The 15,373-nt window shown below is 37.1% G+C and overlaps 1 protein-coding gene across 2 annotated transcripts in view; it reads left to right on the top strand.

The window, feature by feature from the left end:
* The window catches only part of MINDY2 (MINDY lysine 48 deubiquitinase 2), a 116,377-nt gene that overhangs the window by 27,240 nt on the left and 73,764 nt on the right, over positions 1–15,373 (top strand). For both annotated transcript variants that reach the window (XM_043982821.1, XM_043982820.1), the window contains exon 2: positions 2,062–2,119. In XM_043982821.1, coding sequence (XP_043838756.1) covers positions 2,062–2,119 — 58 coding nt within the window. The remainder of the gene's footprint in view (positions 1–2,061; positions 2,120–15,373) is intronic.

The following is a 15,373-nucleotide window of genomic DNA, read 5'->3' as shown; positions in this document are numbered from 1 at the left end:
AAGAGTAGAGTTATATAAGGGAAGGGAGAGGGAGATGTGAAAAGCCAATAGATTATGGTTGGATAAGGGGATTTCAGAATTCTTGAACGTGGAAGTGGTACATTTTTGGGGTGATAGCAAGATTGAGAGTGTGACTAAATTTGTGTGTCTGAGGTGGGATGGAGGAATAGCTCTTAGGAGGGAAGTAGGCTGAGTTACTGACTGATTAGTATATTTGAGGGAGAATTGATGTGTATGTTGAAGTCCCCTCGTATGAAGGCAGGAGTTGGGGAGTCAAGAAAACTTGTAAGCCAAGTATCGAGCTCATTGAGGAAGGAAGGAGAGTGACCTGGGGTTCTGTAGACAACTAACAGGATTTTGATTGGGTGGTAGATATAAATAGCATGAGCCTCAAAAGAAGAGAGGTTACACAATGAAGAAGGAGTTGGGGGTACTTGGAAGTAGCAGTGGGGAGCAAGGAGTATTCCAACTCCCACCCCTTTACCAGTGTGCTGAGTGAAGGTGTTGACAGTACTGGAGGGGGTGACCAGGGATACTGTCATCAGAGGAAAGCCAGTTTTCAGTAAGAGCTAGGAGATAGGAGTGGGAGAGGAATAGATTTAAGATGGAAGGAAATTTGTTACCTATGGAACAGGTATTCCAGAGGGCACAGTGGAAGGACTGGGTGGAATTAGGATGAAACTTTGGGGTGGGAGAGTTGAGGGGGATGGGAATGAAGAATCGGGTGATGGGTTTGAGTGGGATTTGAATGATGATATACAGGAGTTCAGAGTTACTGAAATGTGAGCTGTATGAAGGTGTGAGAATGTTCATCATTGAGTACAGGGTGCCACTCTACTACCCTTCGAAGACAGGTACAGCAGGAGATGGGAAGCCTGAAGTCAAAGGGAGACATTCTTCATTGAATCAGAGGTTCTCTACATCCCAGTTGGGAAATTGGGCTGGCTGCAGGAGGTGGAAGAAGCTTTGTGCTGGTACAAATGAAAGTGCTTGCTTAGAGGCAGATGGCTCCAGCCAGCCTTTCCTCAAGGAACAGCCTGTGCTGAGCAGGAGATGGAAGGCTCAGGGTACTAGCACACTCATGGTCTAAGGTCTTCTCACTTAAGGGGTTGACTATACAGAAGACAGTAAAGGCGATGTCCTGTAGACTTAAGATTTACTTAGCTGTTAAAATATATTTGGGAAAGAAGACATAGTTTCTCTCCTGAAGGAACATAGATTATGAAAACAAAGTCAAGATATATTAACAAATAGTTCTGGGCAGCTAGGTGGCGCAGTGGATAGAGCACCGGCCCTGGAGTCAGGAGTACCTGAGTTCAAATGCGGCCTCAGACACTTAACTCTTACTAGCTGTGTGACCCTGGGCAAGTCACTTAACCCCAATTGCCTCACCAAACAAACAAACAAACAACAAAAAAAAAACCCAAATAGTTCTACTAATCAAAATGTAGCAAATGCAAAAGAAAGAGATCCAAACATTTGTTTTATGAGAAATTTGTAGAGAAAGAGATCACTTTCAGATGGGGGTGGTTCATAAAAGTTTCTGTGGAGGAAATAGAATCACCAATTGAATGGTGGTTTGGTACCTGTTATTGGTTTTATAGGCCTGACAGGCTAGTTGATGATCATAGCAGATGCCTGCTAGCCTGTATTTCAAGCTCTGAAAATTTCATGATACCTATGTCATCTTCTCAGCTAGTTAGTTTTATTATAAGACATTTTGATAAATTTACAAAATTTTATTAAATGTAAGACATCTAAAAACAATTATTAAAATATTTGTGCTTGAGGTATTGTAAAAGATGTAGAGGGGGCAGCTAGATGGCGCAGTGGTTAAAGCACCGGCCCTGGATTCAGGAGTACCTGAGTTCAAATCCGGCCTCAGACACTTGACACTTACTAGCTGTGTGACCCTGGGCAAGTCACTTAACCCCCATTGCCTGCAAAAAAAAAAAAAAAAAGATGTAGACATATCAACTTAAATCCTTAGTTATATTAAGAAATTAAAATTTATTTTTATGAAATGTTTTGATTTTATTGAAGTAATCCTTTATCTTTCAGGTAAAACTGCCACCAATGATGGAAATCATAACTGCTGAACAGCTGATGGAATATTTAGGTTAGTGTTGAACAAAATAGATTATTTGTTTCGCTTTCAAAGGAAAACATCTTTTAAAAATTATCTTGTTATAAGGTTTGTTTGGGGGTACTTTAAAAAGCATAAATTTAAGTAATTAAATTAAGTTATTTGGTTTATATTTATTTTAAAATTACTGTTCTTAGAAATTATTTCCCTTTCTGGCTAAAAGTAAAATTATGTAGTGGCAAAACGAAAATGCAGTATTTTAGAAAATTATATGATGCATGTTAATTCCAAAACAATATAAATTAAATACTTAATAACAGAATTAGGATTTATAATTTTATTTACACATTTTCTCATTTTGTCATCAAGTTTTTACTGTATGATATAAAATCAACTCTAAAATATGATATTACAGCTTTTCTTCTGGATAATATACTGGATCCTGAGTCCTGCAATATTCATTCTTATGCAGGTTTACCACTATTGAGCTTTGTGCCTTTGGGCAAGTCTCCATACCTCCCTAAGCCTCAATTTCCATGTTAATGGGACTAATAAAAATGGACATTTGATGGATCTGTGATTTCATCAATCCCTCCAGTGATGTATATTGTTTTATCTATGCCTGTCCAGACCAGGTGACTTTTGTCCATATCTTCCTATAAATTTTCCTCCAAATTTCCTCAAATATAAAATTAGGGGGTTGGATTATACCTCTTAAAGGTCTATCCTGCTCCAAAATTCTGATTCTAATATAACTATTACTTCTAATTAGATAGAGAAATTTTTTGTTAAGATCTAAGGTTATTGTTCCATAGGGGGAGGTGGGGAAGGGGAGGAAATCAAATAAAAACAAGTTTAAAAACTACCTCTTTTTTTCTCCTTTTTTCTTTTTCTTTCTTTTTTTTTTTTTTTGCAGGGCAATGAGAGTTAAGTGACTTGCCCAATGTCACACAGCTAGTAAGTATCATGTGTCTGAGGCCAGATTTGAACTCAGGTCCTCCTGAATACAGGACCAGTGCTCTATCCACTGCGCCCCCTAGCTGCCCCCCCCCCCTTTTTTTCTTTAAGGTGAAATACATTGTTTGACAATGTATATTTTAGATTGACTAGGCAAAATAGTATAGTAAAAAGAGATATAAGCTTAGAAGACACCAAGGTTCAGATCCCTTAAAACTTAGCAGTTGTGTGATCATGAGCAAGTCACAACTTCTTTCAGCATCTTTCAGTTTTCTCATATATAAAGGGAATAAAATATATAGTATTCTTGAAGGGTTATTGTGAGGATCACATGAGATAATACAGGCTTTGCTTTAAAACACTTTAAATGTCAATTATATTTATGAGCTGTAGATTAAAGTCTGATTTATATCTGATAGTTATCATATTTCTAGATAATTAAGATTATATACCTATAATTTACATGGAGGCTTTTTAAAAGACTAATATCTTATGCTAGAAACTCATGTCTGTCAGTTATTTCCCTTCTACTCATTAGATATTTTCTTATTATTTTTGGCATTGGTGGGGACTGTATTTGTTAGTTTTAAATTTCCAGGAGGCAAAGTATCTAACTCCAAATCTGAGTGTTAAGTTATATGTGAAGTTAGTGGGGCACCTAGGAAAGATTCTCAAATTCTCCCTGTTTCCAAGTTTATTGCCTGAGAATCTGAATTAAGGAGAATAGCATGTAATGTTTTTACTTCAATTTAGATAGCGTTTATTAATTGCTTATTATGTGCAAGGCAGTCAGGGTGCACAAACAGAAACAATAGCTCCTGCTCTCAAGTAGCTTACATTTTGCTGTAGATAAAAAGTAATTTCAGAACAAAAAAAATTCATAAAGGTACACATCAGGATAGTTTTGTTACTACTTTGTTCAGTTTGATACTTTTTTTAAAAGAAACTATACATAACAAAGATTTGTGGGTTTCATATACAATCTTTTTTCTTAATAATTAGAATTTTTGAGTTTGTTGATGATTATTAAATTTATAATTTAAAAAAAAAATTTTTAAAGGAATTGGGGCAGCTAGGTGGCGCAGTGGATAAAGCATTGGCCCTGGATTCAGGAGGACCTGAGTTCAAATGTGGCCTCAGACACTTGACACTTAACTAGCTGTGTGACCTTGGGCAAGTCGCTTAACCATCATTGCCCCACAAAAAAAGAAAAAAAGGAATTTCATAAGGGAGGGAGAGAGCACCTACATGTTGGAAGGATCTGGAAAGATGCATAAGGAGGTAATACGTCACTGAGTCTTGAAGGAAACTAGGGATTCTTTTATTTGTTTGCTTTTTAAAATGGATTTTATTAATATTTCTTGTTTTTACACTACTACATTTTCTCTTATATTCACCCTCTCTTTTTCTTTATAATGAAGTTTTTTTTTTAAGAGGAAGAGAAAAAAATAAGCAAAACCAATGAACATGTTGAAAAACTCTGACCTTATTTGCTGGGCTTCATATGTGTAGATCCCCTTGTATGGAAAGGAATGGGTATGAGGATGAAAAAGAGGTTCTGCTCAGACATCTTCTTTTGGGTCAAATTTGTACTTTATAATTCCATGACATTCAGTTTTAATTTTTTTTTTTAAATGTCGGGGGGGGGGGTCCATTGCACTGTCTGTATATATTGAAGTCTTTATGCTTCTCTGTATTCAGCATCTTTGATTGGTTTTTCCTTATAACACAGTTATATTCCATTATATTCATGTATCACATTTTGTTTAAGTATTCCCCAATTTTTGGACATCTTTGTTTCCATTTTGTACTACAAATATTTTGATGTATATGGAGCCATTATTTTTACTAGTGACCACTTTGGGGTATATACATATATGCCCAGCAGAGGACTATCTGGGTCAAATAGTATGGATATTTTTATCTGTATAAATCAGTTTAATTGCATAAATCCAAATTGGGAAGCTCGAAATTCTAAGATGTAGAAGTTACATTGGAAAATGCATTCCAGGAATATGAGCAAGGCTATATAGAGGCATAGAGAGAATTGGCATGTTATATTTTGGGAATAGGTCACTTTGACTGTAATACAGAGTGTATGAAGAGAAGTAATTGTGAATTGAGTTTAGAAAGATGAATTGGACCCAAATTGTGGAAGGCTTCAGATGCCATGTTGAGAAGCTTGTATTTTATACTAAGAGAAATAGTATAAATTTGATACTCAAGGTCTTAGAGTTGTGCTTTAAGATTATCTTGGCTACACTATGTAGAGTATAAGTCAGAGAGTACAGACCTATTGGTTATGACTACATATAGTCATAATTGCTGTGGTCAGTAATCAATAAATGCTTGTGAAGCGCTGACCATTTGCTAGGCATTGTGCTAAGTGTTAGGGATACAGATTTTTTAAAAAATAGATAGTCCCTGCCCTTAAGGAGCTTACAATCTAATAGGGGAAGACAACATGTAAAAGGAAGCTGAAAGAGGAAGCAAGGAAAGGTCTTCAGTGTGGGAACATGTGGAGGAGAGATCCCAAAGTATTATAACCAGGTAGGAAATGAGGTGATTTGGGTCTAACCTAGAAAAGTAGCTCTGTGAGTAGAGGGAAAGAGACTAATGGGAAATGTTTTGTGGAGATAAGATAAGCAAGACCTGGCAATTGATTGGATATGAGGATAAAGAAGAGAAGAGAGTTGAGGATGACATTCAGGTTCCAAAACTTGTGGTAATTAGAAGGATAGTGATGTCCTCAACAGAAACAGTTTTAATGAAGAGCATTTTGATTCACTTATGTACAGTGCATTGTAAGGGCCAAATTTAATATGGTGAGTGTTAATTAGGTGGTTCACCGTAATATTGGGGTAAGAAAGGAAATTAACAGCCTCTTTAAAAAAAAAACAAAAGGGGGGGGCAGGTAGGTGGTGCAGTGGATAAAGCACTGGCCCTGGATTCAGGAGGACCTGAGTTCAAATCTGACCTCAGACACTTGACACTTACTAGCTGTGTGACCCTGGGCAAGTCACTTAACCCTCATTGCCCCACAGAAAAAGCAAAAAACAAACAAAATAAAAAAACAAAACAGGGTTTATTAATGGGAACAAATTTAAAACACAAATAAGTTTAATAGAACAAAGGATAAAGAAAAAGGGAATAGGGGAAGAAAAAAGATACAATCTGCAATTCACCACCACCTGGAAATGAGCAATTTCAAAGAGAACCCACTGCACAGCAATCCAGCATCTTGCTCCCTCCACTGCTCACACCAGAGTGAATCCCTCATTCCTTCTCTTTCTCTGAAGCCCCCTCTCTCACAGGAAACAGGGTGGCCACACACACTCACATAGCCCCAAGCTAATTGGCTGGCAGCCCTAATTCACAGAATTAACAGGCAGCTGTAGAACTGCCAGCCTCCCTCCCTTCTGCATGCTGAAGGTCACTGACTACCCTCACCAGGCTTCTAATCATGGTAATTTGGCCAGGCCCATGTAGGTGTCTGCGTGTGGTGATGACGTGAGCTGCAATGCCATGGCGACGGCCACAGTCAGTGGATGGAGCACCGTGCTGGCACAGAGGCAGTGGTGCCTGAGGCTGGCTGGGGCTTCTAATTTTAGCCAAAGATGGGGTCATAGAAACCTCAAATCACAATTAATTCTTTACAGCATATACTTAATGTTTGATTATTTGCTCACATTTGGTTAGTCATTTAACCTCTCTGGACCTCTTTTATCATATGTAAAATAAGAGCATTAAATGAGATAATCTCTGTGGTCTTTTCTAGCCCTAAACCTTTTGACCCTGTGATGTTTAAAATCTATATTGTGTGATCACCTTAAATTAGAAGCATCAGCACCAGTCTTTGGGCATTAAACATTTATTAAAGCACACAGGTATTAACATGGAGTTCAGAAAGTTAAGAAAAGGTCTTTGTAGCCTAGAGTTCCAGCCTGATTGGGTTCTTCCTCCAGTCCTACTCCATGAGCCTGCTTTAATAAGGAACTCACCAGCAAGCTGATTGTGGAAGCTTTTTATAGGTCTGGAACAGAGGTGGTCCTTACACACTGCTTCAAGCTGATTGGTTGACATCATCCAAATCCATTGGTTTTGAAGGTGTTCTCATTCTGAGAACAATACCTACTTTTTTTTTGTTGGTTTTTTTTTTTTTGTGGGGCAATGGCAGTTAAGTGACTTGCCCAGGGTCACACAGCTAGTAAGTGTAAAGTGTCTGAGGCCGGATTTGAACTCAGGTACTCCTGACTCCAGGGCTGGTGCTTTATCCACTGTGCCACCTAGTTGCCGCTGCTCCTCCCCCCCCCCAACAGTACCTTCTTAAGGGCTAGCCAGGTGTGATTACAATCCAGTTAACTTGAAGTAGGCTAATCAGCAGTCAATCACTCTCACTTGATTCAATCAGTCTAGATTAATCCCATTATTTCATCACAACCCTCAATACATGTTCTATAAATACTTACTACACTAATGCTGTGGATTGGTTCAACTATTCTGGGAGGAAAACTGGAATATCACTTAATTGTGGGTATCCTTTGACCCAGTAGTACTACTGTTAGGCATATACTGCAGAGGTCAAGGACTGAGGGAAAAGACTTGTGTATAAAAATATTTATAGCAGCACTTTTTGTCATAGCAAAGACTTAGAAACAAAATAGGAACCCATTCATTGGGGAGTAGATGAGAAAATTGGGGCATAGGGAACATAATGGAATTTTACTGAGTCATAAAAAATGATGAATATAGCAAAGTTGGTGAAATTTGGAAAGGCATATATGGACAAGTGAAGAGTGTCATATAATCAGTTACTAGAATTGATGATATTTAACCTGGAGAAAATTTAAGAAAGATATGGTAACTTTTAAGTATTTAAGAAATTGTTGGGGAAGTTAGGTGGCACAGTGGATGGAGCACTGGCCCCGGAGTCAGGAGGACCTGAGTTCAAATCCAGCCTCAGACACTTAACACTTACTATTTGTGTGACCCTGGGCAAGTCACTTAACCCCAATTGCCTCACTTTAAAAAAAAAAAAAGAAAGTGAGATTGATTAGACTTGTTCTGCTTGGCATTAGGTGGCAAAACTTAAGAACAGTGGTGAAAATTTGCAGAGAAGCAGTTTTAGGCATGATATAAAAATGGAAATTTCATAAATATAGCTCTCCAAAACTGGAATGAGTTGCTTCAGGAGTGAGTTCCCCGTCACTGAAAGTCTTCAAGCAGGCACTTTTTGGAGAAACTGTAGGGAAAATTTCTCAGATCAAGTTTGGTTAAAATTGAATTACCTGGGGGGGCAGCTAGGTGGTGCAGTGGATAGAGCACCGGCCCTGGATTCAGGAGGACCTGAGTTCAAATCCGGCCGCAGACACTTTATACACTTACTAGCTGTGTGACCCTGAGCAAGTCACTTAACCCCAATTGCCTTACCAAAAAACAAAAACAAAACAAAACAAAAAAATTGAATGACCTGGGGGCAGCTAAGTGGCGCAGTGGATAAAGCACTGGCTCTTGATTCAGGAGGACCTGAGTTCAAATCCAAACTCAGACACTTGACACTCACTAACTTTGTGACCCTGGGCAAGTCACTTAACCCTCATTGCCCTCCGCGCACACACACAAAAATTGAATGACCTCTGAAGTCTCTTCTAGCTCTGAGGATTTATGTTATAAACCAGACTTGTCACCTTTTCTCCAAAACCAGTTTCTCTTCCCAACTTTACCATTTCTGTAGATAATACTATTCTGTTCCTTCAGGCTTGAAACTGTTATTTTTTACTCCTCTTTTCACTTTGTTCTTTAGTGCCATGATTCAGTAACCAAACATTTATTAAATCCTTAATATGTGCCAAGCACTGTGTTGAGCCTAGAGATACAAAGAAAACATGAAAACAGAGCATTCCCTTAAGATGCTTACCTTCTTATAGAGGAGACAACACATTTATATGTATAGTTATATATAAAATTGTTACAAAGTAACTGGAAAAAGATACTAGCGCATGTAGAGGGATCAGGAATGGTTTCTTGCAAGTGATATTTGAGCTGAACCTTGAAGGAAGCTAGGGATTCTAGGAATTGGGAGCAAAGAAGGAAAACATTCTAGGTAGGAGGGATACCTAGTATAAAGATAGCTTCTTTAGATAAGAAGTTGAGCATTATGTGTCTGTAACCACAAGTAGACAATGTTGCAGGATTATGGTGAGTCTCTGTGTTAGGAGTAATATATAAGAACACTGGGAAAATAAGAGGGGACCAGATTATGCAGAGCTTTAAATACCAAAGAGAGGAGTTTTTATTTGAGTCTAAAGATAAGGAGCACTAGAGTGCATTGATTTGGGGGATAAACTTTTACATTGTCAAACTTGTACTTTAGAAATATCAGTTTGGCAGCTGTGGGGAGGATTGGATTGTAGTAGGGAGAGATTTGATATAAGAACGATTAATAAGCTATCACAGTAACCTATGTGGGAGGCCTGAAATAGTGTGATAGGTATATGAATTAGAAGATAGGTTACAAAGAGCTTTTGAAGGTAGACATGTCAAGATCTGACAACAGATTGGCAATGTAGAGTCAGGCAATTTGTGGATGACACCAAGATTCAAAACCTAAGTGACTTACAAGGATGATGGTACCCTTGACTTTAATAGGAAAGTTTAGAAGAAGGGTAGTTTTAGAGGGAAAGATGAGTTCTCTTTTGACATGTTGAATATGAGGTTCCCAGATCCATTTAGTAACCATGTTGTCATTGTTCCTTAGATATATCTTTGTAGGTCATGGGATTTAGAACTGGAAGGGACTTTGGAGATAATTTGGTTCAATCTCTTCATTTTACAGATGAGGAAACTGAGTCCTGGAGAGGCAGAGTGATTTGACCAGTATCATATAGAAGTGCCTATGTGATATAAATGGAAAAGCCAGGGTTTGGACTCAAATCTTCTGTGCCAAATCCATTATTCTTTCCATTACACCATGCTCTTTCCATTATCCCTAATATTCTATTTTCACTATCACCTCACTAATTTGGGGCCTTATCACCTCACTGTTGAATTATGATGGTAGCTTTCTAGCTGATATTCCTGGCAGCATTTTTGGCTACTCCAGTCTGCCCTGTATACCACTGCCAAATTAATCTTCTCCAAATATCCATTTCATTATATCATATTCTCCTATTTAGAAGCCTATGAGAATTGCCCTTTGTCATTGGATCAAGTCCAAAATCCACATTGTAGATAGAATTTAAAGACATTGTAGATAGAATTTTATAATTTGACCTAACATCTATCTAATTTTGTATTCTACTTTCTGACATGAACTTTCTGCTCAATTCTAGTTAGTCTTCTTAATGGTCTTCCATATACCATGTTTCCTGTCACTTCTGGTTTCACCCATGGCATTGCCTCACTTCTCACCACCCTCTCCATCCCCACTTAAGGAAGGAGCACTTCCCTCCTTTCCATATAGATTTTAAACTATTCAGGCCTATTCAGATTCCATCTCTTCCCTGAAGCTTTTGTGGAAGATTCTAGGCTTCAGAACTACTTTCCTTCAATAAATCCTGTGGGATTTCACTGAGACCACATTATAATGTCTTATTCTTTCATTGTTTTACCTTTTGTTTTCTATCTTAGCACCTAAACTCTAGTCATTAGCCCAGTTGTAATATTTCATTTTATTTCAACTTATCAACAAGTCTTTAACCTCACTTATGTGGGTGGAGATTGTAAAATATCCATGCCTTCTCATCCTTCATGATTCATGTCCATAAGTTCTCTTGTTAAACTTCCACAGGAGCTTGCTAGAGACCACACCTTCCTGGTCTTGTTACTTTTTGTGCGTATTATTAAAGCATGGAGGCTATTTACCTGTTACTCTGTGTTCTTACCACAACTGACTTGCTACTTCTTCTAATTGTGCATTTATTTCCTGGATGGTATTTGTGTGCCACATCTTACATGTAGGTAATTTTTGGAAATATGATATAGTAGGAATCTCTGACAAGATAGTGGAATGAGTGGCTATGACTCAACCTGGCTCCCCCGCACCACCTTAAAACAACAATAAATGCAACACACAGTTTTTAAAAAAGCTATAGGTATAGAGGAAAGAAACCTCCATGGAAAAAGCTTAAAAGAAAAATTTTCACTTGAAGTAAATGAGTAAATAATGGTTTTGTGTTGTTGCTTCACGTGCTCCAGGACCATGAATAAAAACTGTGGATTAAAGAACCCAAGGAGAAATCTTCAGAAGGAAAGGACAAGAATTCAACAATAATATCCTCTCTAAAATAAAGTAGGGTTAATTAATTGGAGAAGAGCCTAACATTTTTCTGTACTGAGTCATTTTTTTTGGTAATGATCATAATAGATTATTTTTAAAATAATAAAGGATGCTTTCATAAGTGAAATCAGAGGTAACTATATTCAGTGATCTCAAAGAATAGCATGGAGGGAAATACACGGTTATCATAACTATAAATGTGAATAGGATGAACTTGCCCATAAAACCAAAGCAGATAGCAGAATGGATTAAAAACCAAAATCCTACAATATGTTGTTTATAAGAAACACATTTAAAGCAGAGAGATATACACAGGGTGAAAATAAAGGGCTGGAATAGAATCTATTATGCTTCAGCTGAAACAAAGAAAGCAGGGGTAGCAATCATAATTTCAGACAAAGCAAAAACAGAAACAGATCTAATTAAAAGAGATAAAGAAGGAAATTATATCTTGCTGAAAGGTACATAGACAATGAAGTCATATCAGTACTTAACATATATGCACCAAATGGTATATCATCTAAATTTTTCAAGAAGTTGAATGTGTTACAGAAAGATATAGATAATAAAACTATACTAATGGGGGACCTTAGCTTTCCCCTCTCAGAACTGGATAAATCTAACCAAAAAATAAATAAGAAAGAGTGTAAGGAGGTGAATAAAGTTCTGGAAAAATTAGATATGATGTATCTCTGGAAAAAATTGAATGGGAATAGAAAGTAACATACCTTTTTCTCAGCAGTACATGACACCTACACAAAAATTGACCATGTATTAGGACGTAAAAACCCCACAACCAAATGCAGGAAAGCAGAAGTAGTTAAACACATTATTTTTAGATCATATTGCAATAAAAATTATATCTGATAATAGACAGTGGAAAGAGATTTAAAAATTAATTGGAAATTAAATAACCTAATTTTAAATAACAAATAGGTGAAAGAACATGCTTCTTTCATTTTTTCTTTTTTTCCCCAAATATTTATTTATTTATTTTTGGTGAGGCAAATTGGGGTTAAGTGACTTGCCCAGGGTCACACAGCTAGTAAGTGTTAAGTGTCTGAGGCTGGATTTGAACTCAGGTACTCCCGAATCCAGGGCCGGTGCTTTATCCACTGCGCCATCTAGCTGCCCCCATTTTTTTTCTTTTATTCAAGTCTTATGCAAAATGACTCATATGGAAACATTTTACATAATTGCACATAAAAGCTTTAAATAATTTCTTTTTGATGAGGCAATTGGGATTAAGTGACTTGCCCAGGGTCACACAGCTAGTAAGTGTCAAGTGTCTGAGGTTGAATTTGAACTCTGGTCCTCCTGAATTCAGGGCCAGTACTCTATCCACTGCGCCACCTAGCTGCCTCTAAATACTTTTTTTTTTTTTAAGATTTTATTCTTAAAAGAGAGTTAGTATGGGGGGCAGCTAGGTGGCACAGTAGATAAAGCATTGGCCTTGGATTCAGGAGGACCTGAGTTCAAATCCAGCCTCAGACACTTGACACTTAACTAGCTGTGTGACCCTGGGCAAGTCCCTTAACCTTCATTGCCCTGGGGGAAAAGAGAGAGAGAGAGAGAGAGAGTATGAATAGACTTCTGGGTTTCGAGTTGAGAAGGCCTCAATTCAGGTCATGCCTGTAACACTGTGTCCCTTGGCAAGTCATTTAACCTCATTGGGATTAAGCAACTTCCTAGAATTTATCTACTAAGTCATAAGCAATTGGCAAAGGGAGTTCCCAAGAAAGAACTCTGTATCTCTGTAGGTGTGGGCAGGGAGATGGGGAGGACAGAACTGGTATATTTTAGTACAGGTGATCAGACTCAGGTTTTTAAAACAAAGTACTGTACTGACTGTATACACACACACACACACACACACACACACACACACACACACACAATTTGCTGCTTAGCAAAAAAAAAAATTTCTTCAAAAGTCAGTTCACGGGGGCAGCTAGGTGGCGCAGTGGATAGAGCACCGGCCCTGGATTCAGGAGTACCTGAGTTCAAATCCAGCCTCAGACACTTAACACTTACTAGCTGTGTGACCCTGGGCAAGTCACTTAAACCCAATTGCCTCACTAAAAATAAAAAAAGTAAAAGTTAAAAGTCAGTTCATAAAGATTAAAAGGCAAAAGCCACAATAAAAGCTGTCATTCCACTGAATTTTTAAAAAACCTAGTATCTTTTTTTTTTAGTGAGGCAATTGGGGTTAAGTGACTTGCCCAGGGTTACACAGCTGGTAAGTGTCTGAGGCCATATTTGAACTCAGGTCCTCCTGACTCCAGGGCTGGTGCTCTATCCACTGCGCCACCGAGCTGCCCCAAAAACCTAGTATCTTAATCATGAATTCAGGTAAGGCAGTAGATACCATTAAGAGAGAAAAATGGATAAACTAAATTATGGATCATAGATGTAGAACTTAAAGAGATTTTAGAATTCATCTAGTCAAAGCCTCTTCATGGTTGAGCATACAGGTTCAGAGAGGTTAAATGTCACAGAGGTTGCTGGAACAGGAGGATAAAAGTTGAGATACTGTATTAATTATATAAAAACAAAAGAAACATGAAATAAATAGGAGAGATGTGGACTGTGGGGAAAAATCTTGTAACTGTATATCTGAAATTTAAAGAGAATTGACAGAAATCTCTAAAAGCCACCCCTATACAAACAAATACATATTTAGCAGGATAGAACAAATATTTCTCAAAAGGAACACAGATGATCAATAGCCATCTTTAAAATACTCAAAATTACTCATAGAAAAGTACAAATTCAGTCAATTCTTAGGTTTCCATACTTATCAAATTGGCATAGATGGTAATGGAAAATTCATTGGGGACAATGTGGTAAAGTAGACTTACTGGTTCACTGCTGGTGGAACTATGAATGGTTCTAGCCATCTTGGAAAAGGATCAAGAAAAGTTAGAGAATTGTTCTTTGACACAGCTACCTCACTGGTATGATTACCCAAAGGCTGTCATGAAGAACAACAAAAGTCCTATCTACAGGTTGGGCCAAAAGCCATGAAGGAGTCTGATGTTTTAATAACTTTTTGAAAATGATTTTTTTTATTTTTCAGCATTTACAAGATTTGATTTTTCACATGTAATGTAAATATATATGATTCTATGGTGTTGTAAATTAAGAACAAAATAAAGGAGTTATTAAATATTTGTGACTTTTTATCCATGGTGTACATGAAAGTAAAAACATTACTACTTTTAATAGGAAAAGTCTAGAAACAAGGCTGCACAATAGGTGGTTGGAGGATAGCTGAACAAATTATAGTATAATAATAATATTTGATAAAATATTGTATCTTACCACAAGGAAAAATTCAAAGAAATATAAGAAAGCATGTTTAAAGTAATGTATAGTGAACAATGCAGAACTAGAAAGAACAATATATAGTTACAACAACCATGCAAATCACAACTTTTAAGTGGTAACAATTTAATTTTTCCTTTTAAGTAATAATGGAAATCACTAAAGAGGTACTCCGTGGCTTGATACAATTAGCACATTATGCCTAAAGAAGCATAAAAATAGATGTAAGGAATCCTTCTTCCATCGAATGCTTTGTAGGGCACCTTCCATAAAAGCAGAGGAAACCATTGACTAGTAAACATCTCCCTGTTTTCTGTCTTCCTTGAGATCACTGAATATAGTTATCTCTGATTTCATTTATGAAAGAATCCTTTATTATCTTAAAAATAATCTATTATGATCATTACAAAAAATTGACTCAATACAGGAAAATTTTAGGCTCTTCTCCAATTAATTAAACATATATTAAGTATCTACTACATCCCAGAATCTCTACTAGGCAGTGGGGATACAAAGATAAAAATTAAATAAGTTCAGCCCTCCTGGGCTTATGTTCTATATGTGGAGACATCATGCATATAAATAAGTATATACCAAATAAAAATATTTTTGAACAAGACAAATCTCTTAAATACTGTAGCAAGCTGTTTTTCTTATTTGGTAATCAGAGTTAAGGTGTGATTAGAATCTTATACCCTCATTTTGGGCATCAATAGATAGTTTAA

This window comes from Dromiciops gliroides, chromosome 2 (assembly GCF_019393635.1).
Source record: "Dromiciops gliroides isolate mDroGli1 chromosome 2, mDroGli1.pri, whole genome shotgun sequence".
In the NCBI taxonomy this organism is placed as follows: Eukaryota; Metazoa; Chordata; class Mammalia; order Microbiotheria; family Microbiotheriidae; genus Dromiciops; species Dromiciops gliroides.
The sequence above is the reverse complement of the archived record's forward strand: the minus strand, read 5'-3'. Positions and strand labels throughout refer to the sequence as shown.